This window comes from Gopherus flavomarginatus, chromosome 10 (assembly GCF_025201925.1).
Source record: "Gopherus flavomarginatus isolate rGopFla2 chromosome 10, rGopFla2.mat.asm, whole genome shotgun sequence".
NCBI lineage: Eukaryota > Metazoa > Chordata > Testudines > Testudinidae > Gopherus > Gopherus flavomarginatus.
Genome location: NC_066626.1, coordinates 69,732,692 through 69,759,345, shown reverse-complemented (window position 1 = coordinate 69,759,345; position 26,654 = coordinate 69,732,692). Strand labels below are relative to the sequence as shown.

Sequence of the window (26,654 nt, the reverse complement as noted above, 5' to 3'; positions counted from 1 at the left end):
AATTGTGTTTGTTTTTTCTTGTGTCTTTATGATATGCAACAATGGTATAAGACCCTCTTTCCAGAAGATTTCATAGAATAATAGAACCATAGGGTTAGAAGGGACTGCAAGGGTCATCTAGTCCTGTGGTTCTCAACCAGTGATCTGGGGCACCCTACAGAGCTGGGAGCAGATATCAGGGGGTCTGCCACAATAATCCAGAGTGCACAGCCAGTGTTAGCCTCACTGGGGCCCACAGCAGAAAGCTGAAGCCCGAGCCCCAACTCCCTATGGCATGGGGCCCCGAGCAGTTGCTCTGCCTGCCTGCCACCCCCTAATGCCAATACTAGCTTTTAATCTACTGGATATGCAGAAAAACAGATGTTGTGCCACAGGTGGGACGTGGAATTTGTATAGATGCATGTTGGGACAGCAGGGGGCTCAGAAAGAAAAAGGTTGAGAACTGCTGATCTAGTCTAACCCCCACACCAGGATGCAGGATTTGTTATGTCTAAACCATGCAAGACAGATGGTTATCCAACCTCCTTTGGAAAACCTCCAATCCTCCAATGAAGGAGCATCCATAACCTCCCTAGGCAGCCTCTTCCATTGTCCAAATGTTCTTACAGTTAGGAAGTTTTTCCTGAGATTTAATCTAGATCTGCTGTGCTGTAGTTTGAACCCATTGCCTCTTGTCCTGCCCTTTGTGGCAAAAAAGAACAACTTTTCTCCATCTTTTTTATGGCAGACTTTCAAGTATCTGAAGACCATTATCATATCCCCCCTTAATCTCCTCTTTTCCAAACTAAACATACTCAGTTCCTTTAGCCTTTGCTCATATGACTTGAATTCCATCCCTTTGATCATCTTTGTTGTTCGTCTCTGGATTCTTTCCAGTTTCTCTACATCCTTTCTGTACATTGGTGAATAAAACTAGACACAGTACTCCAGCTGAGGCAGAGGCGAAAGTAAGCTGGTGCGGTCCGGTATGGCATACCGTCAAGAGCCAGTACGCCGTGATGGACCGCATTGACTTCCACGGCGGGGATTTAAAGGGTTCTGGGCTGCCTGCAGCCCTTTAAATCCCGGCTGCGACTCCAGCAGCCGGGCTGGGGCCGGGATTTAAACGGCTCAGAGCTCCCCGCGGCTGCAGGCAGCCCAGGCGGAGGTGAGCTGGAGCGGGTCAAGGAGCTGCCAGTGGGTGCTCCTCACCCACCAATTTTTCCCTGTGGGTGCTTCAGCCCCGGAGCACCCAGGGAGTTGGTGCCTATGGTTCCATCAAGCCTGCATTTGTCCAGCTTACTTATCAGAATGTCATGTGAGACTGTGTCAGAAACCTTACTAAAGTCCAGGTATATTACATTCCCTCTATCCACCAAACGAGTTACCCTGTCAAAGAAGGAAATCAAGATGTTCTGCTTGTTTCTTATGGGGCACTGAAGCTAACCTAATAAAGGACTATCAACATTTATATAACAAAGACATTGAACTAAAATGGCTAGCATAGAATCGTTCCACTTTTCTCCCAGAAACAGTGATGATTTCTGTCTTACCTATAAGTGATATAAGCCCCATGTGATGAAGTGGGTGATTTTGTTGTTTTGTCAATAGTTTGCATGCAGAGTGGGTGCACTCAGTTTTCCTGGATGTTACCGGTTTAACAAAGTGATGGGACAGGGAGTTTGTTGTTACAGAGGACCAGCGACGGAACTTGGGACCCCAGCCAATGGCCTGGAGAATGGATACCCCAGCGACTGGTAACCTGGTGACTGGGAGGCCCAGCTCAGGAGTCACAGCCGGTTCTGGCCAGTGGAGGACAATGGCCTGTGGAGAGAGGACCTCGGTGACCTGACCAACCGGTTCCAGCCAGTGGGGAACAAAGGATGGCTGAGAGGAGAGGAGACCCAGGCAACTCTGCTTACTTGGACAGAAGACAATGGACAGAGGCAAGGCTTTGGGGCAGGTGACATTGGATGCCCAACTAGGAAGCGCAGAGTCTCAGGACTTGGGGGAGAGGGCAGGCAGAGCCCACCTGGATGCAGGAGAGACCTAGATGTACTGTGCTGAGAGAGGTCAGGCCTGAGGGCCCTGAGAGTTTCCTATGCGGTGTTCAGACATGCAGTAAACTCTCCTGTTTTATGCTGGCTGAGAGTCGCTGCAGTCTGGAGAACAGGGTTGCATTATTCCCTCTGGGAACGGAGGCCCCGGGGGTCCAGAGTGAGTGGACCCCCTGAAAGGGCCCACGGTGAGAGAAAGGCATGCTTAGGCTCAGAAAGGTGCAGTTCCAGGAGGTGGAGGGGCTTAACCCCAGAGAGGGAGTGGACCCCCAAGAACAGCTGTCATACTAAAGGGGGTTCCCCCCAGGGACTGTATGGGACCAAGAGTGGGCACGACCTGGGAGTCCATGACACCCCACATAGGATCATATTTCAGTGTAAAGCTAAACTATTTTTTGTTATCTTGGGAACAGGACAAAATCTAGGGCTGCATTCAGAGGGAAAATGAAAGCATGCATTTCAAACAGAAATTATAGCTTAAACTCTGTTAGAAGAATTAAGAATTAAATAAAAGTAAAGCATGCCAAACTAATTTAATCAAAGAAATTCTGTCAAATTGCAGCGAGCATATAATTTTGGATAATGGGGGATAACTGAAAATTAGTCATACAACATTTTACTTCCACTTAATGTAAGTGAGCAATGAAATACATTGAAATATTTTCCTCTCTTTTCAGAGGGCCTCAGTGATAAGGTTCATTGACTATGACACTACAAACCGGTTTCGTAGGTATATGCCAATGTGGAATGTCTAGGATTTAATAATCCCATTACTTACATTGCAATTACTCTAGAGTAGATATGAAAATGTAAACCTTGCTTGACTTAGTAAAGATAAGCAGTGTGATTCTTTGGAGATTTCAATTAGACCTAAGCTTCAACTGATGAAATGGGCTATGCTGAATAATGTACAGCATTTACCATTAGGCAACATTAGCATAATTTAGCTATTAAAGTTAGTGCTGTGGAATTACAAGATTCAGCATTATGGGGCATGTTGGAGAACGCAAGCTATTCAAATCAATTTTGGGTTGGGATTTTCAAAGGAGTTTAAGGCACCCAAATCCCACTGCTTTTCCCTTAGGCTCTGGAAAACCCCAGCTTTAAATAACGCCCCTGTACACTGGAAAGCGTCGTTTTCTACAACGGATTGAGTTATTTTAAATTTAACGAATTACCTTTTCTGCTATCAGAAAGTCATAGCGGAGTGACTCCCGGGTACAAATGGCTCCCAGCAGGAAAACAAAGACTATATATAGAAACCACCTGAAAATAACAAAGACACCGTTTGTTCCCAAAGCCATGAGATCATTGGGCATTTTCACTATTATGAAGGCCTGCAGAAATTCAGCTACTTACAGTGGCCACCATTTAAAAGCTTCACAAATAATTGACATTACTGCAATAGTTGTGGTATTCCTTGTTCTAAATTTAGGGACTAGCATAGTACATGCAAAGGCAAAAGTGTAAAGAGATAAGCAGCAACCACTGTATTGCTCTGTTATTTTTTAATACCAGCTGGAATCTCTTTGCTTAAAGCAAAGCACGTAAGCTCATATTTAACTTTAAGCATACAAATAATCCCAATGGAGCCAAAGGAAACCATGTGCATGCTCCATGTTAAGCATGTGATTAAGGGCCAGATTTTTTAAAATTATTTAGGCACCAAAATGTGCAGACAGGCACCTAGTGGCATTTTCAAAAGTGCCGAGGTGCCTGACTCCCATTATTGGGAAGCAGTGTGACCTAGTGGATTGCACACTAGACTGAGACTCAGGGGAGCTGCGCTCTGCCACTGGCATGACATGTACCCTTGGGCAAATCATTTCATCTCTCTGTCTCAGTTTCGCCATCTGGAAAATGGGGATAATTAAATCTACCTTGTTTGTAAAGAAAGCATTTGAAGATCTACTGATGGAAAGCACCATATCAGAGCTAGGTACTGTATTAATGATTAATGTATTATTATTATTGGGAGCGAAATATAGAAAAATTGCCATTATGTTTTGGGGAAATACAGTAGAACCTGAGAGTTACTAACCCCTCGGGAATGGAGGTTGTTCATAGCTCTGAAATTTTCGTAACTCTGAACAAAACATTATGGTTGCTCTTTCAAAAGTTTATAACTGAACAGTGACTTAATACAGCTTTGAAATTTTACTATGCAGAAGAAAAATGCTGCTTTGCCTTTATTTTTTTTTTAGTAGTTTATGTTTATCACAGTACCATACTGTATTCGCTGCTGCTTTTTTTTTTTTTTTTTGGGTCTCTACCGCTGCCTGATTGAGTACTTCTGGTTCCAAATGAGGGGTGTGGTTGATCGGTCAGTTCATAACTCTGGTTCTACTGTATGTGAAAAAATGGCCTCAGAAAGAACTAGATGAGAAATGTCTGAAATAGGGAAATGAGTTAATATAAATGGACATCTTCCTTCAGTCCCTCCTTAAAACTCACCTTTTCCTAAATGCCTGCAAGTGGGTATGCCAAGTCTGCTGCATATTATATTAAACGTGATTGCCTCACTTTTACCTTGTCCTTCCTGCATCTATGTGAGGGTAGGGAGCACAGACAGAGATGTAGCCTCCCACAAATCAGTACATCCCACCATGCACAAGCAGGTGGGAGTTGTTGGGGCAGAGCAGGGAACTGAGGGGCAAATTGGAGGACTGGGCCAAAAGAAATCTGATGAAGTTCAACAAAGAGAAGTGCAGAGTCCTGCACTTAGGAAGGAAGAATCCTATGCCCCGCTGCAGGCTGGGGAATGACTGGCTAAGCAGCAGTTCTGCAGAAAAGGACCTGGGGATTCCCGCAGATGAGAAGCTGGATATGAGTCAGCAGTGTGCCCTCATTCCAAGAAGGCCAAGGGCATATTGGGCTGTATTAATAGGAGCATTGCCAATAGATCGAGGGAAGTGATTATTCCCCTCTATTTGGCACTGGTGATGCCACACCTGGAGTATTGCATCCAGTTTTGGTCCCCTCACTACAGAAGGGATGTGGACAAATTGGAGAGAGTGCAGTGGAGGGCAACAAAAATGATTAGGGGGCTGAGGCACATGACTTATGAGGAGAGGCTGAGGGAACTTGGGTTATTTAGTCTGCAGAAGAGAAGAGTGAGGGAGGATTTGATAGCAGCCTTAGATTTCATAGAATGTCAGAAGGGACTTCAGGAAGTCATCTAGTCCAGCCCCCTGCTCACAGCAGGACCAATGCCCACACAGATTTTTGCCCCAGACCCTTAAATGGCCCCCTCAAGGACTGAACTCACAACCCTGGGTTTAGCAGACCAATGCTCAAACCACTGAGCTATCCCTCCCCCTGAAGCAGGGGGTTCTGAAGAGAATGGAGCTTGGCTGTTCTGAGTGGTGGCAGATGACAAAACAAGGAGCAATAGTCTCAAGTTGCAGTAGGGGAGGTCTAGGTTGGATATTAGGAAACATCACTAGAAGGGTGGTGAAGCACTGGAATGGGTTACCTAGTGAGGTGGTGGAATCTCCATCCTTAGAGGTTTTTAAGGCCTGGCTTGACAAAGCCCTGGCTGGGATAATTTAGTTGGGGATTGGTCCTGCTTTCAGCAGGTGATTGGACTAGATGACCTCCTGAGGTCTCTTCCAACCCTAATATTCTATGATTCTATGACAGACCCTAGGCTCTGTCCCCAACACCACCAGTCAGAGTAACAGCACTGATTCTCCTCAGGATGTACACTGTGCCAGGCAACAAATATCAGTGACACAATCTGCCTCTCTGTCCCCTCAAGAGACAAAAAAGCAACTTGTGTGTGGCAGAGCCGCGATTTAGCCTGCCCAGAATCATTTGTAAAATGCTCGGGGCACAAACAACTCCAGTGTTCTTTTAAGTTTCGGAAATGACCTTCTGCACTTCATGCAAGGTTAATCCCCAAGACCATGTAACAGGCAATTACAAGCCTTCAAAATGTTCTAATCATCCCTCCGATAAAACTGTACCCTTTACGGCAGTGAGAGGAAATATTACCATCACACACATTGCATTGAAAAAAAAAAAAACCCTCTCACACCACCATGCAAAAACTGATCAGGATGAGAAACGACATACAAAGGACACAGTGTCACATTCACTATGGGTTTGCCACCAGAAGGGCTCCTTTTATCTGCTGGTATGTCTACACAGCACTGGGAGCGTGCTTTCTAGCTCGGGTACACAGAGGCGCTAGCTCCGCCTGAACTAGGTCACTAAATATTTCAGTGTGGACAAAGTTAGACCTGCCTGCCTGACCTCCTAGGTATGCACGCAGGTAGCTAGCCCGATCCGCATCCCATCCTGCCATGTGAGGCTAAACTCTAAGTCATTCTTCATAAAAAAGGTACTTGAGAAATTTAGCTGCAACACGTCAGCTAATATGAGAAAAAGACTCTGCCTGTTTTTTTAGAAGGCTTGTAATTTTTCTTTTCTTAAAAAAAAAAAAAACCAAATCCAACAACTCTGAAATCTACTCCAGAGTAGTCCAATCTGACAATTCTAGAGTTAATACACATTCTGTATTAGGAAGTGGGCCTGAGGGGTGGAGAAGAATTGATTATATCCGCATTAATGAATCTCTTCACTAAAGCCATCCAGAATAGGAGGGGGTAATAGATAATTATTTGAACAAGACCCAGACTTTAATTTTCCAGATGAGTGAGTAATAAAAGTTTGACTGGAATATGAAATAGATTGGTCACACCCAGGGCACACTCTAAACAGAAAGTAAATTCTTACTCTCTTTCAAGCGACTTACGAAATGCCGATAGCTGCCAGAGACCCGAGTGGGATGCTGGCCTCAGGCTTCTGGAGATCTCCACTCATATTAAACCCAGCCATCACACCTGCATGTTGTAGACAAATATAAACATAATTTGGAATTAGATCATTTATTGATCGTGTCAGAACTGTAGCTATACTTTGCCACATCACTGCTGAAAACACTATCTGTCCCATAGCCGTAGCTGTGTAAGTAAGTAACCATTCAACCCTGTATCCAATGGTAACAAGCTACCAAAAACATGCCCACAAAGGACCCTTTGTTCAGACTGGACAATGACATAAGAAAAAAGCATGAATTTAAACAAAAATGTCTTATCTTAATACAAACATCATGGAAAACAGCGTTGTTCAATTGTCAATAGAAAAGTGCTGCCATTCATCCCAGTGTCCATTCAACAGGCCGTATTACCCAACTCTGACACACGATGGGTTCTTACATCGGGGACAGACAATCTTTATTATTAAATGGCTTGTACTGTCTGTGTCTACCAATGATCCCACGCACATTTAACTGATAGAGAATAATAATACCGTGCAGGCACATGGCATCTTCCATCCGAGAATCTGCTTTGCAGATGTCAGTTAAAGCATATGACATCCTGGTGAGATAGGTATTATCTCTAGCTTGCAGATAGGGAAACTGAAGGTCTGAGAGGTTAAGTGTTAAGCCCAAAGTCACACAGAAAGCACATGGTAGAACTGAGGACAATCTAACTAAACTGTTGTTGTTATTTATATGCCTAGAGGCCCCAGCAATAGACACAAAGAAATACATAGTACGGGACAGACTCTACCCCACAAAGTTTACAATCTAAATAGACACAACAGACAAAAGGATAGAAGAAAAGGAGAATTATCTCCCAGTTTGCAGCTTGGCAAACGGAGGCACAAAGGGATTAAGTGCCTGAGTCTCAGTTCCGTGCCATAAGCACAGTACTATCCTTCCTGGTCAAAACAGATTCATAGATTCATAGACTCTAGGACTGGAAAGGACCTCGAGAGGTCATCGAGTCCAGTCCCCTGCCCTCATGGCAGGACCAAATACTGTCTAGACCATCCATAATAGACATTTATCTAACCTACTCTTAAATAGCTCCAGAGATGGAGATTCCACAACCTCCCTAGGAAATTTATTCCAGTGTTTAACTACCCTGACAGTTAGGAACTTTTTCCTAATGTCCAACCTAAATCTCCCTTGCTGCAGTTTAAGCCAATTGCTTCTTGTTCTATCATTAGAGGCTAACGTGAACAAGTTTTCTCCCTCCTCCTGATGACACCCTTTTAGATACCTGAAAACTGCTATCATGTCCCCTCTAAGTCTTCTCTTTTCCAAATTAAAGAAACCCAATTCTTTCCTCCTTCCTTCATAGGTCATGTTCTCAAGACCTTTAATCATTCTCGTTGCTCTTCTCTGGACCCTCTCCAATTTCTCCACATCTTTCTTGAAATGCAGTGCCCAGAACTGGACACAATACTCCAGTTGAGGCCTAACCAGCGCAGAGTAGAGCGGAAGAATGACTTCTCCTGTCTTGTTTACAACACACCTGTTAATGCATCCCAGAATCACGTTTGCTTTTTTTGCAACAGTATTACACTGTTGACTCATATTTAGCTTGTGGTCCACTATGACCCCTAGATCTCTTTCTGCCATACTCCTTTCTAGACAGTCTCTTCCCATTCTGTATGTGTGAAACTGATTGTTCCTTCCTAAGTGGAGCACTTTGCATGTGTCTTTATTGAACTTCATCCGGTTTACCTCAGACCATTTCTCCAATTTGTCCAGATCATTTTGAATTTTGACCCTGTCCTCCAAAGCAGTTGCAATCCCTCCCAGTTTGGTATCGTCTGCAAACTTAATAAGCGTACTTTCTATGCCAACATCTAAGTCGTTGATGAAGATTTTGAACAGAGCCGCTCCCAAAACAGACCCCTGCGGAACCCCACTTGTTATATCTTTCCAGCAGGATTGGGAGCCATTAATAACTACTCTCTGAGTACGGTTATCCAGCCAGTTATGCACCCACCTTACAGTAGCCCCATCTAAATTGTATTTGCCTAGTTTATCGATAAGGATATCATGCAAGACCGTAACAAATGCCTTACTAAAGTCTAGGTATACCACATCCACCACTTCTCCCTTATCCACAAGACTCGTTATCCTATCAAAGGAACTATCAGATTGGTTTGACATGATTTGTTCTTTACAAATCCATGCTGGCTATTCCCTATCATCTTACCACCTTCCAAGTGTTTGCAGATTATTTCTTTAATTACTTGCTTCATTATCTTCCCTGGCACAGAAGTTAAACTAACTGGTCTGTAGTTTCCTGGGTTGTTTTTATTTCCCTTTTTATAGATGGGCACTATATTTGCCCTTTTCCAGTCTTCTAGAATCTCTCTTGTCTCCCATGACTTTCCAAAGATAATAGCTAGAGGCTCAGATACCTCCTCTATTAACTCCTTGAGTATTCTAGGATGCATTTCATCAGGCCCTGGTGACTTGCAGGCATATAACTTTTCTAAGTGATTTTTAACTTGCTCTTTTTTTATTTTATCTTCTAAACCCACCCCTTCCCATAAGCATTCACTATGTTAGACATTCCTTCAGACTTCTCAGTGAAGACCGAAACAAAGAAGTCATTAAGCATCTCTGCCATTTCCAAGTTTCCTGTTACTGTTTCTCCCTCCTCACTGAGCAATGGGCCTACCCTGACCATGGTGAAAATAGCTTTTTCACACTTCCTAGAAGTATTCAGATACTGGTAAAGACAAAAGTAGCCATGTTACTTTAAAAACTTGATGAGAATTTGGACAATTAGTGTACTATTAGTTGTGCACTACTATTAGTAGTACACTATTATTCAGAGTACAATTAGTGTACTTATCTCCATAAACCATTGTGAAGCAAGGAAGTATTATTATCCCCATTTCACAGATGGGAAACTAAGTGGTCAAATGACTTGCCCAAGGTTGCACAGGAAGTCTGTGGCAGAGCAGGGAATGGACCCCGAGTCAGTTCCAGGATAGCACCTTAACCACTGAACTTCCTTCCTCCTGAGTTCAACTCACTACCATGCAAAGTGTTTGGAAAGTGCCCCTTGCAGACCGTAGTCTACCGGCATGGCAATGAGTCTCCTTTATTGTGGGGTTTTTGCCAAGATGACTTGCTGTCTAGTCTTTGGCTCAGGAAGGAATGCCACACAAGGGCCAATCACTTCGTGGGAGCGCCTTAAAATGACACGGACTTGTGAATTGGAGTCTGTTGTTGCTTATTTACCACCCAAACTCTGACTTCATCATTCCTGTGCAGCATTGGTTTCCCATCTATGAAATGGGGATGATAATAGTACTTCCTTACTTCACAATGGTGTATGGGGACAGGTATAGTAAGGACTTTGAGCCACTCTGATAGTACAGTAATGGGGCCATATAAGTATGATAGATTAGATAGTGCACAAGAGTTAACGTGGGCATCATCAACCACAGAGGCCAAAGAGCCTCCTATATACAACACACAGACCTCAGATCTTACTGAAGAGGACCAAGGAAGTTCAGGAGTCACAGGTGGTGTCTTGCTGTTTTATTCTCAATCACTTTGTCCACAAAGGACATGTTACAGACAGCGTGATAGCTGAAGAAGATTAGCATAAAAAAGTGTTTTCCTGAGTAGCAGGTCCAACAGTTTTCAACGAAACAGTCCTCCTTCCCACTCAAATACAAGAAAGAACGGGTCTGATCTGCAAGCAGTAGGATGGTGTGCTTTCAAAAATTCTAGCTCTCAACAAGAAAATCTGTCCAAAAAATCAACTTGAGAAGCTGGGCCATTTCTCTCCTCCACACACAGATCAGCCCCCATGGAAGCATTCATCCCCTTCCAAATTTGAACAGTCTTATCTGCAGATTGTTCTCAGAGAGAATTACCCACGGCTCTGTTTCAATCCGATAGCAGCCTGGATTTTCCACACAGACCCACTATCTCACAAAGCAGATAACGGCAAAGCTGCTGGGCAAGGCAGGATAAAAACGTGGTCAATTCAGCCAGAAACCAAGGGAGTATTGAGACAGCCTGTGCATCACAACTACACCCAATATAATCCTATTCTGGGAATTGTCCATGGGATGGACAAATGAAAACTTTTGCAGAAGGGTACTACCCACATCATAGGTCACAGACAATCAGCAGCTACACCACCTCCAGTTTATAACTTAACCACCTACTATTTATCATATATCACTGTCATTTGACAAATATTTTTACATTTTCTAGTACATTACATGATAAGACAAGATAGAGAGCAAGGGCCCTTTCCATTCCTCATCTCCTTCATTCCTCAGGAGATGGTGAATGGAAAATACCAGATAAGAGTTCATTTTTAAAAAAAGAGGCCAAATTCTCTGCTCATGTACATTGGCACCACTCCACAGCCTTAGCGGAGCTGTGCCCGTTTGCATCAGCAGATTATTTAACCCAAGACTTCTAAATTTATTTGTGGTCACTTTGAAACACCAGATGCAGTTTATTCCAGAATTCAGTTTCAGTGCAAAGATATTTCACGGTAACATGACCTCAAGAGGTAAGTTACTTACTTCGTTGTAACTGGAGTTCTTCGAGATGTATGGTCCCTATCTATATTCCATTGTGGGTACACATGTGCTTCATGTGCCTGAGACTGGAGAATTTTTGCAAGCAGTGCCCGTTGGTCCTGTGTCCCTACTCTCCTTGCGCTCTGCACAGAGGGCATAAGGGGTGAGGCGGACTGACCGCTTCTTCAGTTCCTTCTCCACCACAAATCATGTCACGATTCAAAGCAGCGGGGAAACAGGGCAGGTAGTGAAATACAGACAGGGACCATGCATCTTGAAGAACTCCGGTTACAACACGGTAAGTAACTTTAATGTTCCTTTCTGCTTTGAGTGCTGGTCCTTATGTGTATTCCACTGCAGGTGACTGACAAGCCGTCCTTAGAGAGAAGGAGGGTGCGAGGATGCAGGTGGTAGAGCTGCTTGTAGAACTTCTGCCCAAAGGATGCAGCAGTGGAGGACTCTTGGACCAAGGCATAATGCCTCATGAAAGTGTGGAAGGAGCTTCACTTAGCTGCCCTGAACATGTCAAGCCAAGGACTCCTTGAAGTGATGCTACTGAGGCCGATTGTATCTTGTAGAGCCCTTACTCCATGTGGGGGAGGAAGCTGTGCCATCCAGTAACAGAGTTAAGGATACACCCGGAGAGCTACTTAGAGATCCTCTGAGAGGATACAGCTTGACCTCAAACCTGTTCTGCTATGGCAATGAAAAATTTAGGTGACTTTGTAATCGGTTTCGTTCCCAGCAGGTAAAATGCAAATGTTGGTGCTCGTCGCATGTCAGGGGAAGACCCTGCAAGCAGCTACTAGAACAAATGGAAATGCCCTGTCTTGACAGTTGTCGGGACCCACTATAAACCTGAGGAATCTTCTGTGGAAGGGCGAATGTCCTCGTGAAAGCATGCATCTTTCACATTGAGAGCTGTGAACCAAAGGTTCTTTTCCAGAGATGGTATCATTGATGCCACTGTAACCACACAAAGAATTTTAGTTTGTGAATAAAAATGTCATGGTGTCAAGGCGCTGCAAGTTGAGAATGGGTCTTTTGGGGAACTAGGATATATTTTGAATAGAACCCTTTTTCCTGATGCTGAAGATGTACCTGTTCTATTGCTCCCTGCTGAAGGGGACATTCTATCCCCTGGGAGGAGGATCTCCTGGTGAGAATGGTCCCTGGAAAGGGACAGGGAAGGAGGTTTGGGGGAGGGATAGGGAAACTTTATGGTATAGCTGGAATGGATGATATCCAGCAACCATTTGTCCATTGTTATTGACCTTCAACTGTGGGAAAAGAGTGCTAGGCAGCCACAAAAGGAGACCTGGGGATTGAGTGGAAATGGCACCAACAGTGGTTCACAACTTCTGAGTGTCTCGTTAAAAGTAGCTTTTGGCTGGCACAGGAGGTTGGGTTAATGTGACTGAAGTGGAAGATGCTGGGTGTCTTGGCCATTGCAGCCTCTGCCTTTAATGAAGAGGTTCATAAGAGTGCTGATGGTAATTGCTTATTGTATTTCCTTTGGTGGATATATACCCAGAGAGCGGAGGGTTGCCATGGAGTCCTTTAGCAAGTGCAAGTTTCATCTGTCTTTTCATGAAGAAGATTGGTCTTATAGAAGGACAACTCTACTATGGTGTTCTGGACCTCCCTGAGGAACCCTAGAGCGTAGCCATGATTCCCAGGCAATGGCAATAGCCATTGATCTTGATGCGGTGCAGTCTGCATCAACCCCAGACTGTAATGAAGTTATTGCCACCAGCGTGTCATCTTCAATCAGACCCTGCAAGTGAACCCTCTCCCGCTAGGGCAATTTGTCCCTGAAATCTAGAAAAGTTTAATAATTCAGAAAATCATACTTAGCCAACAGCAACTGACAATTCAGTACACTAAACTGGAGGCTAGTAGATGTAAACACTGCCCTGTCCAGCTGGTCCACACACCTGGCTTCCTTATTGGTGGAGGTGGCACCTAGATCTCTCTGTGGCAACCTGAACAACTACGGAGCTCGGGACCAGGTGAGTAAATAGAAACTCTGCTTTGTTTTCTGGGACAAAGTAATGTTTCTCTGCCCTCTTGGAGGTAGGGGTACATGTTGCCAGTGCATGCCATATAGACTTAACTAGCTGGATCCCAGCGGTTGCTGGATGTCTAGGAATTTATGTTGTGTGTCCTGGACTTCCTCTAAAGAGATATGGAATTCTTACGCTGCCCTTGGTAGCCGCCCCTGGAGTTGCTTGTGGTCATCTCGAGGGGACAGCAAAGCTGGGGAGACCACCTCATCGGAAGATGAGGAAGATGCCCTTGTCAGTACTGGCAGAACCAGCAGATTCGACTCATAGTCTTCCTTCAAAGAGAGCAACCAAAACTTCCTCCTGACCCTATAGAAGAGGGAGGGGCAATATGAGTCTCTACTACATACAGATCCCGGTAATAGGGGCAGTAGGAAGGGTTGAAGGTATGTTGTGGAGGTCCCCAAGGCCTAGGGAACCACCGATCCTGAGGGAGGCATTTTGCTTGGGTAGGGGAGGCTGGTTCCAGGTAGCTCTGGATCTCCTGTCTGGACTGATCTTCCTCAGTGGAGGCAATGACGGTTCGTTCAGTATATCCAACCTTCTTGTTGCATTTGGATCTGGTTTGATCAGCAGTGTTGTCAGTTCTGTTGAAGAGAAGCCACAGCTAGTAGACAGGATGGGGGACAGACTTCTCTCATAGCCTTTATCTCCTAGTGGGGTCAAAATTTCCCTGATGAGGGTCAGTCCCAACAACAGGGGAGACTGTGGATCCAGGAGAGCAAAGATGTCCCCCGGAATTGTGTATCCTTCTGCTCTCCTCTAAGGTGCACAGGGTTCGGCCAGGCTTCACAGACTTAGCTGATGTAGGAAGATTCTGAGTTGGCAGATCCAGCCGGGGTTGTGATGGTACCCCCGGTGACTGAGATCCCCTATGGGTGCTCTTCATTGATACTGGCAGTTCACTGCCCTGACAGTGGCGTTGCTGGTGTGGAGTCTGCTAGTGGCAGTGACTTGCTGCTCTGTGCTTATTTATCATGGCCCTGGAGCTTAGGTCTTTGAGAGCTAGGCACAAAGATTCACCTGACTTGGACAGGGTCAGGGAGGGATCCATCCTCTTTAGAGTGGACTGGGTGGGGGGGGGGAGGCTGCTCTTGTGCTTATGACAGCATCCCCTGCTCTCCTGAGGAAACCCTGACAGTGAGTCCATAGGTGTATTCTCCCTCACGCCTGCATCAGGCCTCTTGCTAGGATGTGCACTCCTTCATGTCTCTGACCAATGTACAGAGGGGTACCCCCAGCCAAGGCCTGACACTGGAGGTTCCGACTCAGGCCACGTGACAGTAAGGAGGAACTGAAGGGGCAGTCCTTCCAATCTGCCCCTTATACTATCAGTGTAGTGCAAGTGAAATTGCAGCGGTGCAGTCATCCTAGAATATCAGGATTGGAAGGGACCTCAGGAAGTCATCTAGTCCAACCCCCTGCTCAAAGCAGGACCAATCCCCAGACAGATTTTTGCTCCAGATCCATAAATGGCCCCCTCAAGGATTGAACTCACAACCCTGGGTTTAGCAGGACAATGCTCAAACCACTGACCAATGCCTGCACAAATTATTCGGTCACCAGAGCATGAAGTGCATGCATACTCACAGGGGAATCCATATGGAGACCAGCACTTGAAGAATGCTTTTATGAACAGGACTATACAATGTTAATTCTAAGATGCATCTTTTATTAAAAAGCAATTATTTGGATCTTAATAGAAATAATAAAAAATAGAGCATTCTTTACCTAAGACAAGCTTAAGTCTTCATTTTCAAAAATGCACCAACAACTGTGTGCCCAGTTTGTGCATGTAGTTTTGCAAGCAACAATATGAGCTGTGCAATTTCTGACTCCTTGCACATGCAAATTCCCAGTTAAGCGCATACATGACCATTTGCACACACACATATCCAGTGTGCATGTGAAATCACGGCAATAATACAGACTAATTAGGAATGCATTCACCCACAACTTTTTGAAAAAATATTCATTCATTTGTGCTTTGGTGAAGTTATAAAAATACAGGTATTTTTACTCCATCTACAGTAATTATTTTAGCCTTTATGACATAATCAATAATCCTCCATGCCCATAAATACACATGCAAGCCAGCAACGCATGTGTGTACACACACATGTATACACCTCTACACTGATATAATGTGACCCGATGTAAGACGAATTCAGATATAACGTGGTAAAGCAGCTCTCGGGGGGGAGGGCGGGGCAAGGAGCTGCGTGCTCGGGCAGATCAAAGCAAGTTCAATATAACATGGTTTTACCTATAATGCGGTAAGATTTTTTGGCTCCTGAGGACAGCGTTATCGGGGTAGAGGTGTATATGCAAGTGTGTGTGTGTGTGTGTGTGTGTGTGTGTGACCTCTTCATTAAATTACAGAACTTTAAGAATAAAGCCAGATGCATCCTACTTCCCTCTGAAATGCTTTAAATGGCTATTATATGGAAAGACAAAGGTAACTGTGAGCAGAATTTGGGCCTAACTTAGGATTTGCCAACTTTCAAATTTCTTAAAACTGGACACTACAGGCCCCTGCCCCAGTCACTCACTCCCCCTCCCATCACTCACTCACTCCCCCTCCACTTCCGCAGGGACTCCCCTGCTGCTGCAGAGCCAGGCTGGAGGCTGCTGCAGAGCCTGCCTGCTTGCCCACGAGATACAGGTAGGAGGCAGCACCGACTGAGAAGGAGCTGGCACGGGTTGATGACCTGGCACCTGTGGGTGATAGGCTGCTGCTGGCATTTACAGGTGGTAGCCGGACTTTTGGTGTCCAGTCAGAAGTAAGGTTTCAGAGTGCTAGCCGTGTTAGTCTGTATCAGCAAAAACAACAAGGAGTCCTTGTGGTACCTTAGAGACTAACAAATTTATTTGGGCATAAGCTATGTGTATATATATACCTGCTACTGTACTTTCCACTCCACGCATCTGATGAAATGGGTTCTAACCCACGAAAGCTTATGCCCAAATAAATTTGTTAGTCTCTAAATTGCCACAAGGACTCATTGTTTTTTCAGTCAGAAGTACTGAGTGGACACCCTACAGACCACTTTTGACCAGACTTTCTGGTCAAAAACTAGGCATCAGGCAACCTAGCCTAACTGAAAATCTGGACTAACTCCACTCGCATCACTGGAGTCATATCACTGAAAATCCAGAAAAACTGAGGAGAGAATTTGGACCATGACCTTAAAAATTTTTTTTTAATGAAATCCACAGAAAGTATAATTTACTCAGCTTCACTTCAGAGACACAATATGAGATAACGAGATAATATTTTTTATTGGACCAATTTCTGTTGGTGAAAGAGAGACACGCTTTCAAGCGACACAGAGCTCTTCTTCAGGTCTGGGAAAGGCACCGGGAAAGGTATTGAGAATGTCACACCCAAATATAAGGTTGAATGGATTGTTTAGCATAAGTAGCTAATTAAGTAGCTTAAGATTGTTTAGCATAAGTAGCTTATAAGTAAGCTAAATAAGTAGCATAAGTTAGCATAAGTAGTTAACACATAATCTAAGAAACAATTCAAGGTAAAGTGGCTAATTAACACCTCTGCCGTCAAAGGACAAAAAACACAGGTTAGACCAGGGGTCTCAAACACGTGGCCCATGGGGTTATTTTCTGTGGCCCGCGAGCTCCTCACAGCACCCCCGCCCGGCCCCAGCGTTTACCTAGAGCGGCTCCAGCCCAACGCGCACCGGAGGAAGGGCAGGATTCCTGCCTGCCCTGCCCCTACACTATGCCGGGAAGCAGCCGAAACATGGGAAAGGGGGGCACAGGGGTCTGTGTGTTACTCTTGCTTCAGGCAGCGCCCCCAGCAGCTCCCATTGGCTGCGCCAGTCCAGCATTTTCAATGTAGGCAAGCCCTCAATTCCGTGTACTTCCTTACTCCCAACTTTTTACTTGTCCAAACATACTGCAAGTTCTTCCGGGTAAATTCTTCTGTACGTACTGCACCTAACATACTGGCACCTGGATGGCGCCTCTGTCCACTGCTCTCATACAAACAGGAATGGGAGTAAGATCACACAATCACCACTGGCACATTGCTACTGGCAGGGAATTGTTTAAATCCTCCGAATAAGTGACTAACCAAAATGAGGGAAGTTGTGTGTAACAACCCAATTAATTACGCTGTACACCACACAAAGCTGTATTTTAAGAGACTCTCTAGTATTACTAAAAAGAGAACAGGAGTATTTGTGGCACATGAGAGACTAACAAATTTATTTGAGCATAAGCTTTCATGGGCTACAATATTACCACGGATATTACAACTGCTAACCAATGAAATAATAAACTGACCGAGCTTTAAATAAGTTCAATCTATTAGCTTGGGCTTTCCTAGCTGCCAAGAATCAGCAGCGATGAAGAACTATTTAATAACACTAAGGCTAATTTTCTCTGCAGCTTTGTCATAAACACAGTGGAACCTCAAGAGTTACAAATACCTCAGGAACGGAGGTTGTTTGTAACTCTGAACAAAACGGTATGGTTCTTCTTTCAAAAGAACATTGACATTGTTACAACTGAACATTGACTTAACCCAGCTTTGAAACTTCACCACATAGAAGAAAAAATGCTGCTTTTAACTATCTCTGTTTAAATGAAACAAGCACAGAAACAGTTTCCTTGCCTTATCAAATCTATTTTTTAAACTTTCCCTTTATATTTTTTAGTAGTTTACGTTTAACATGGTACTGTTCTGTACGGTATTTGCTTTTTTGTGGGGGTGGGGTGGCTCTGCTGCCTGATTGCATACTTCTGGTTCCAAATGAGGTGTGTGGTTGACTGATCAGTTCATAACTCTGGTGTTTGTAACTCTGAGGTTCTACTGTACTCCTTTTCCCCCCATTAGATGGTTAGGAGCAGCTGCACTCCAGACATGGGGATGACATGGCAGCCTCCTCATAGCCAGTAGTCACGGGTAAGGGAGAAAGGAAAAACAATAACATCTGCCACTACCTTTCCTGGGATGCTACAGCTTGAGGCTGGACTCAGAACAGTGATTCTCCCAGGAGGGAGCACATGGTGCCACTAGCCACACTGACAAGATAGCAGTAAAGTAAAACAAACTCTCACTGAGCACAGGCGAGAAGCTGCCTGCCTAATCACTGCCCAACCTGTTTGGACTTAGCATAAGGGAGTTCAGTGAGAGGCAAATAAGAAATAACAACTCAAGCACTTTCACAATGGCCCACTCTCCATTAAGGCACTGAGCACACTCAACCACTGTGGAAGTGAAAGGACTTTAAGGGAGTGCCCATCATGGCAGGATTGAGCCCTTAGGTTGTGCAGGCAACACAATGATAGAAGATTCAAAAGACTTTAAAGTGCTTCAGTCCTTCCACAGAGAGTGAACAAAAGAGCAGCTATGCCAACTACTCAACAAAATGCATGAAACAGGAGAGGTTCAGAGGCCAAGCCTTTCTGAGTTCTGAATGTGCTCTGACACTCTGCTAGGCCCGACACATCACTACCCCCTCTATCCCCACTCTGACAAATACTCTCTTTATAATCAGTAGCGTCAGAACAGAACTACAGGAGTGTTTAAGGAAACGGGAAGCAATTCCCTTCTGTAAAAGGCCAGACAAGCCATTGAAAGAAAGATTCTTCAGTCGGTCTTCGCAGTACGTTCACGTAGCCCTGGTGATCCAGCTGGCTGAACGAATATTTTGGGACAAAACGGAAGTAACAGGAACAATTGCTCCTCCAAGACAAATGAGGTAGATTTCTAACAAAACAAGTATTTATGCTACTGGAATACTCATTTATTTCATCTGTTTTATGAAGTCATATAATATGTCTCCCTGTATTGCAGCAATTCTGCTAATGACTTTCGGCTAGTTGCTTAGAGCTAATCCTCTGAAAGTTCATTCTATAATCCAAGGATTCATCACTATGGAAACTGCTTACAATCGGTACCTTTTATAGCAAAAAAACAGCATCAACAAGAGGTATTCTAACTCGAATAGACGGAGATTTCATTCCCACTTGGCATTGCCAGATTCCTTTTTTATGGTCTTTTAGTTAATTTAGGAAAGTGAAATAAAACCAGATCCACAATTAAATTTAACAAGTGTGTCAGCTGGAATGATAAGCAATGGTACTACACATACCACGCCACCAGCCTTCACCTTACACATACCACATCAGCACAGCAATGAGCATTAGCAAGAGTCTCTTAGTAGCTATGCTGAGAGGCTAATGCAAAGAAAAATCTATAATTAGGAAGAGAGGATAACTGTGGGGCAGGGCATTGAGTAAAGGGCTGGGACTCAACACAAATGGGTTTGGTTGTTGTTTTTTTTTGCAACTTTACCACTGATTTGTTGTGTGATCTTAAGCAAAACTTACCTGTGCATTAGTTGCCCAATCTAAAATGAAATGGGAACGTTCATCTACTTTAGCAGAAGCATTTAAGAATTATTACTCAAAATTTAGGAAATAAATCTTGTTCATCACCATTATAGGTAAGTGCTATCAAATGTGATACGGTAGATTAATACTATGGCCTAATATCACTGACCTAAACCAATGTCTAACCCTCTAGTCTGCAAGTCAGTACAGGTTTCATAGATAACAGTGGACTGCATTCAAAGAAATCCCAGCTCCCTGTATCAAGGAGTTAAGATAAAAGAGTCAGTGTCCACTGGGGAAAAAAGGCCTGAAAATTAGAAGGTCATGCCAGTTACAGCTCAGCACCAATAGATTAGAAACAACATGGAATTTCTGACCACCAGGAAAAAGAAGATTAAATTAAAGAGTGCAATGCGGCTATGCAGAATGTGAGTCATCCCAGAATCACTGATCCACCATGTACTCACTGAGGCAGGCTGGCATGGCCAGCTCTGATAATCAGGAGAGCTGCTTGCATTGCAAACCTGACTTGATAGCTCAGTGGCATTTGCCTGCTAAACCCAGGGTTGTGAGTTCAATCCTTGAAGGGGCCATTTAGGGATTTAAGGATTGGTCCTGCTTTGAGCAGGGGGTTGGACTAGATGATCTCCTGAGGTCCCTTCCAACCCTAATGATCTATGATCAGAAGGTGCTAAGACTAATTCACATTGTTTATATGTGCTCATCTCTATAATGCAGTATAGGTAATAAAACGTATAGTACCTGTAGCAGCTGGGAAAAACACTCCAAAAACAGTGAAGAAGGACTCCCCAGTACTGTAGTCCGGTAGCGTGTTGTTAAACATAAGTTCTTTCGAATATCCAACAAAGCCATGTTCTGCAAACACAAGGGGTTTAAATGTAAACTACAAGGAAATGGATTTGGAATCTGATAGATGGAAATCCTTATTTACAGTCTCTCTCTCTCTCTCTCACACACACGATATATCTACACAGCAAAGAAAACCCCGTGGCTGGCCCATGCTAGCCAATTCGGGCTCACGAGTCTCAAGCTGCGGGGCTGTTTCGTTGCTGTGTAGCCTTCTGGGCTCAGGCTGTCCACACGGCAATGAAACAACCCCGCAGTCTGAGCTCCGTGAGTCAGCTAGCACGGGCCAGCTCTGGGTGTCTAGTTGCAGTGTAGACACACTCTCTTTCCCTCCCCCGCCACTGGGGAAGGTCTATTTTCCAAACACATGACCACACCAATTCGTTTAAGCCTTAAATTTGTAATAATTAATATGAATTCAGGAAAATACGGTCGGTCCTATTTTAAATTTCTGGAGAAACTGTAGCTAAATACAACTAAAATGGGCATAGTCAGATCACCAGCTGGTGTAAATCCTCACAGCACCATTGAAATCCTTGGAGCTGCCTGGATTTAAGCCAGCTGAGGACAAGGCTCACAAAATCTGCCTATAAGGGCTTGTCTGTGTGGAGAAACTGACTGGCAGAACTACAGCAGTATAATGATCCCACTATAGCTATGCCAGTATAAAACTCTCCACTTCTAAAGCAGAGTTATTATACTGAAATAAAGTCACTTTTATTCCAGAATTCTGTCCACATGGGAGTTATAGCCCTGTAGTATAATTTTACCACTATAGATCTGCCTGTCAGTTTCCCCATGTAAAGAAGCCCTAAGTCTACAATTGACAAACACTGACTGTGAGAATTGCCATCCATCAATACATACAATGCATCTTTAAGCACATGTTATCAATAAACCCACAGCTGAGATAAACTTGATGTACCGTAGATTAGGTCCTCCCCTGTAGGTTAAACTCAGACACAGACTGAAAAAAATAAGGCCCTATAATATAGCCAGAGACTCCCACGTCAAGTTTTATTCTTAGCATCCCCACCTACATTGTTATTCTGTTGCTGCACTATGGTTTCAAATATGTAGCCGAACACATGGCTGTGCGCTATGACCAACAAAACTCTTTCCCAGATCTTCAGCAGATGTTTAAACTGGTATGTAAACATGTATCATAATGAAAAACAAATGCCAATAACCGCGTACCTTCTGCTGTTGCTGGAGATTTCATGCTTCCCCACACCCACCTGATTCTAAGTTTTTCCAGATCACACATGAATTTTGATTTAAAAAAAAGGAAAGGTGTTACAAAGTATGGAAAAAGGCAACTGGCGAGAGATCAGCACTGTGTAAATGATAATCTCCAAGTATCTAAGAAATTTATTCCCCCCTCCACCACCCACACACACAGTGCAGATTTGGATACTGCACATTAAACCATCTGAATTTGCCAGACATATTTGAGGCTGACAGCTCAAGGAAAGGTCATGGGATGGTCATAGTAAAAATGGCTCGGATCACGGAAATGTGGTAAGTAGTAAATGATACATACAACAGACTCTATAGATAAAGTGACCCTATTGTCTCAGTTGACTGGGACAGTCCTGGTTTTTCATATGGTGTCCTTGTGCTGCAAGAACTTCTTCCAGGAGACATGAACTGTACTGGTTTTTCATTTCATTAAGCAAAACATTTGCTTCAATAACTACAAAATGTTTGTCCATGGCATATTATTATACCAATGAGAACTTTCCCTGTGTTTATGAGGAACTAACAGTCCAGTGGAATGAGTGTTCAGTGCAATGACCAGTATTTCACGTGAAGAGCAAAGGTGACTCAGTATAGACTCTATCACAGCTGTCCTTTGCCTCGAAGAGAACGCAAATGACTCTTTTGATAAACGAGAGCTTTGCTTAAAACATCTACAAAGTTTACTTCTAAAAATACATAGAACAACAGGGCTTTGAAACCATCACAGAAAATTCCTATGGATAATCAAAAGCTCCTACAGAATCCTCATCAACTGAGTGGCCTTGGCATGAATGGATACTCACTGACAAAAAGCACAAAAAATGTCTTGCTACTACTTTTTTTTTAATCACAGACAGGGCCGGCTCCAGCCATTTCGCCGCCCCAAGCACGGTGGCACGCCGCTGGGGGCGCTCTGCCGCTTGCTGGTTCCGTGGCTCCGGTGGACCTCCCGCAGGTGTGCCTGCAGATGCTCCACCGGAGCCGCAGGACCAGCGGACCCTCCACAGGCACGCCTGTGGGAGGTCCATCGGAGCCGCCTGCCGCCCTCCCCACAACCGGCAGAGAGCCCCCTGCAGCATGCCGCCCCAAGCACGCGCTTTGCGCGCTGGGGCCTGGAGCCGGCCCTGATCACAGAATCTTAGAAGTATAGGACTGGAAGGGACCTAAGTATGTCATCTAGTCCAACCTCCTGAACTCATGGCAGGACCGGGGCGGCTCTATGTTTTTTGCCATCCCAAGCACGGCAGTCAGGCGGCCTTTGGTGGCATGCCTGTGGGCGGTTTGCTGGTCACGCTGATTCGGCAGCGTTTCTGCGGGTGATCTGCCGGTCCCACACCTTCAGCATACCTGTCGCCGAATTGCCGCCAAAGCCGTGGGACCCGCAGACCTCCCGCAGGCATGCCACCCTCACAGCGACCGGCAGGCCAACCCCCGCAGCTTGCAGCCCCAGGCACGCACTTGCTGAGCTGGTGCCTGGAGCTGCCTCTATTGTTTGAGGAAAAATTGGTTTTTCAACTGAATAATTATTTTGGGAAGAGTGTCTCTGCTATCCCAAGCATGTAGTCAAAGGAAAGCAGTAAGTACTCTGGAGCTCAACCAAAAGCACTTGCTGGGAACCGTCCTTTGTATGACAATACAATACAAGAGATTGATTTATTTTTGTAGGGATTCTTGCTTAAAAAGTAAATGGCATGGTCTGTTGGTTGGTCTTATGTAAGAGGGACCCAAACTTTGAACCCTGGGGGCTGCACTGGCAATAGGCCAGTCATCTGCATGTAATTTATTTATAAATACACAGAAGTTAGTGATCCTTGTGCTTCTTCCCCTCGTTGCATCCAATCTTCCCCCTCTTTATTAGTTACGGTCACTCACCGCAACACATCTAATCTTGGATTGCAAGACCCGGCCTCTGTATTTGTTTTGTGAAGTATCTTGTGCACTGTGGGTGTGCTGTATAAGAGTCATACTATTTGTTTGTTCTTCCATTTGCCTTGGCAGATGAATATAAAATGCCTACTGAGGAAGGTTATCCCTGACCAGCATCATCCTCATCCTCAAATCTGAAAGAGAGAACAGCGCTGGGTCTTATTTTCAGATTCATTTATGCCTCCTGGTGAGAGGATTTTGAGAAAAAGTCATGCCTAGAGAAGGAGTTGGTTGGATTCCCTAGGAGAACGGAGGAGGCACAGGATTTAGCTCACACTGTACTCAGATCCCTCGCCCACATTGTGCGGTATGTTACAAAAGGAAACAGAAAGCATCCGTAACTCTCAACACTTCACTCACCGAAGGCGAGGAGAAGCTCCCTCCCTGAGCTCTAAATGCTGATGTTGGAAGCTTTGTTTCTCCTCACCCTTGGACAATTTTAACAGTTGGGTTTTTTCAGTTTGAAGAAGAGAAAAATACTTGAGTCAGCTTCAAGACGCGGGGCTCAAGAACACAGGACACACCTTAGTGGGCTGGCCGTGTGCAGAGCCTGAGGTTTCCGCCTAGCACTTTAAGATCTTGGAAAATGACTGATTTGGAGACCCTGCCAGCAAGCAGTGGTTATTTGGGGTCAGCCCATTATGCAACTACATAAAGGATATCTGCCCTGCCAAGTTTTATGCAACCTGGAGCTCATTACAAATTAGTCAAGTTTTGGCCAGATTCAAAAAGCCTACTCATAAGCTTAAAGTTAAGCAAACCCTGGCAGGGAAGCAGGATTGACCACGAAACTAAATCATGCACAAATGAAAACTACCTTAAAGAACATTCCACCAAATGACCGTCACTTACTACACTGTACTTGTGATTAGAGATTTATGCACAAAGGTGGATGCTGAGTTCTTGGAAAACTGTGATATTTAAAAAAATAAATAAATAAACCACCATGTTTCCATTCCAAATACCACAAAGTGGTACCTGGCTTGGATTTTTCTCACTGGAATAGTCAGCAAGTTTTTTCTTGCAGGATGTTTTCTGGGGCTGACTCTAGAATGTTCAGGATCCTGGAGGGGAAGATGTGGGGCTAGGAGAGCCTCAGCATAACTGTAGAATGCTAGAGTAAATATCTCCTCTTCTCTATTTCTCTCCTTCTTCAATCAGTAAATCCTGTCAGTTTCCTCACTGAAGTTGGCCCTGTTCCTCTCCATCACCATTGCCAAAACACTTGCAAAGTCCTCAGTCTTCATGAAGCAGCATTTTGGAGAGCACCTAGCCATTGGGTTATTGGATATTATAGTGCAGGTCTCTCTCAATGTCTTCTGCACCCGTGTATAAATAATTAAATGTTTTTTGGAAAAGAGATATGGGTCTCCCATCTGCCTGGTGAGTGCCTAACCACCAGGCTATACAGTCATGTTCACTTGCTCTCATTCTCTCTGACCCAATGACTATTCAAGTATTTTATTCACAGGAGAGACTGAGACAGACCCATACCAGAATATCCCATATCCCAACGCTCTTCTATGTCATGAAAGAACCACATTCAAATCCTCTCTCTTCATCAGACGGGGGGGTGGAGGGGGAATTGAACATGGGTCTCTCACATCCCAGGTAAATGCCCTAACCACTGGGTTAAAAGTTATAAAGTGATGCTCCTCCCTGCATTTTGTAAATGGTATCTAAGGCCTCCTCCCCCCCCAAAAAATTGGCCAAAATTATTAGGAAAATTCCTGTTAAATTTTTCAGGGGGGAAAAACTCCTATTCATCCAAAAAAAAAAATTCACTCAGCTCTGGTTGTGGTATTATGTTCTTTCACCACAAAGTCATCCTTACAAGCCCAGTCAGGCTGGTGATACCCAGAGATGGTTGCTATGTTGGATGAGCTATATGAAATGAATTTGGTCTGGTCTAGTTTCCAGAAGACAAGTACCCCCAACACAAAACCAGTACAAGTACAGTATCCTATTGAAAACCTCACCAGAGGGGCAAAAGACGGACTCGAGTATGGAGAATCAGCTACCCTCTCTTTCCTTCTATGTCAGAGCTGAGGTCTGGTGTGGAGAAGGTCACACCGCCACCACTGCCTATGGCGTGAATACACATAGGACTTCCATTCATTGGGTCTATGCAGCTCACACCAGCAGTAAACTCACTAAAAAATTATACCCATAGCCCATAACAGAAGAGAAACACCAAGAAAAAGTCAAGACTATTCTCTTAATTGTGCCCAGTGTTACTCACAGTGATCTTCTAACACAATGCTAGGGATTAGTTTCCAAACATCTGAGTGGATGAGCTCCCATCCAGGGTTAATCCTTAGAAGAAAAACAACTTGCATGCATATGGATTCCTGAAGATCCGTAATTGGTTTTTGTAATTCATTTGCTTGTAAGGTTTCATGCTACAAATCACAATGGAGATCATGGCACAATTGCTTGCTAACATTTTGTCCCTGCCTTCCAATTTACATAAACAACTGGATTTAGTTCCTGTGCAGGCGACAGCCTGATGATCTCATGATCCACTGGTTATGATGACAGTTTTGAAAGCTTCACTGAGGCACAACCCAGAGCAGGTGCCATTCACGCTACTTTAGCTAAGATTATTATTCAATTATAATCTCCTTTGACATGCACAAACATAGAGGAAGACACTGTCCCACTCTGCTAATCTAAATCAGACACAAACAGTAAAAGTTCAGCCAACTGTGAAGATCACTTGAAACGGTATAGATCTCTGGTGAGTTATCATGGTCAAAAGGCCGTGGTGAAGATGTGTGGGATC

At 44.3% G+C, this 26,654-nt stretch overlaps 1 protein-coding gene across 6 annotated transcripts in view; it reads right to left on the bottom strand.

Moving 5' to 3' along the window:
- The window catches only part of SLC12A8 (solute carrier family 12 member 8), a 102,790-nt gene that overhangs the window by 24,538 nt on the left and 51,598 nt on the right, over positions 1-26,654 (bottom strand). For all 6 annotated transcript variants that reach the window (XM_050917041.1, XM_050917036.1, XM_050917039.1 and 3 more), the window contains 3 exons: positions 20,597-20,710; positions 6,796-6,883; positions 3,215-3,302 (listed from right to left, as the gene is read on the bottom strand). In XM_050917041.1, coding sequence (XP_050772998.1) covers positions 3,215-3,302; positions 6,796-6,883; positions 20,597-20,710 — 290 coding nt within the window. The remainder of the gene's footprint in view (positions 1-3,214; positions 3,303-6,795; positions 6,884-20,596; positions 20,711-26,654) is intronic.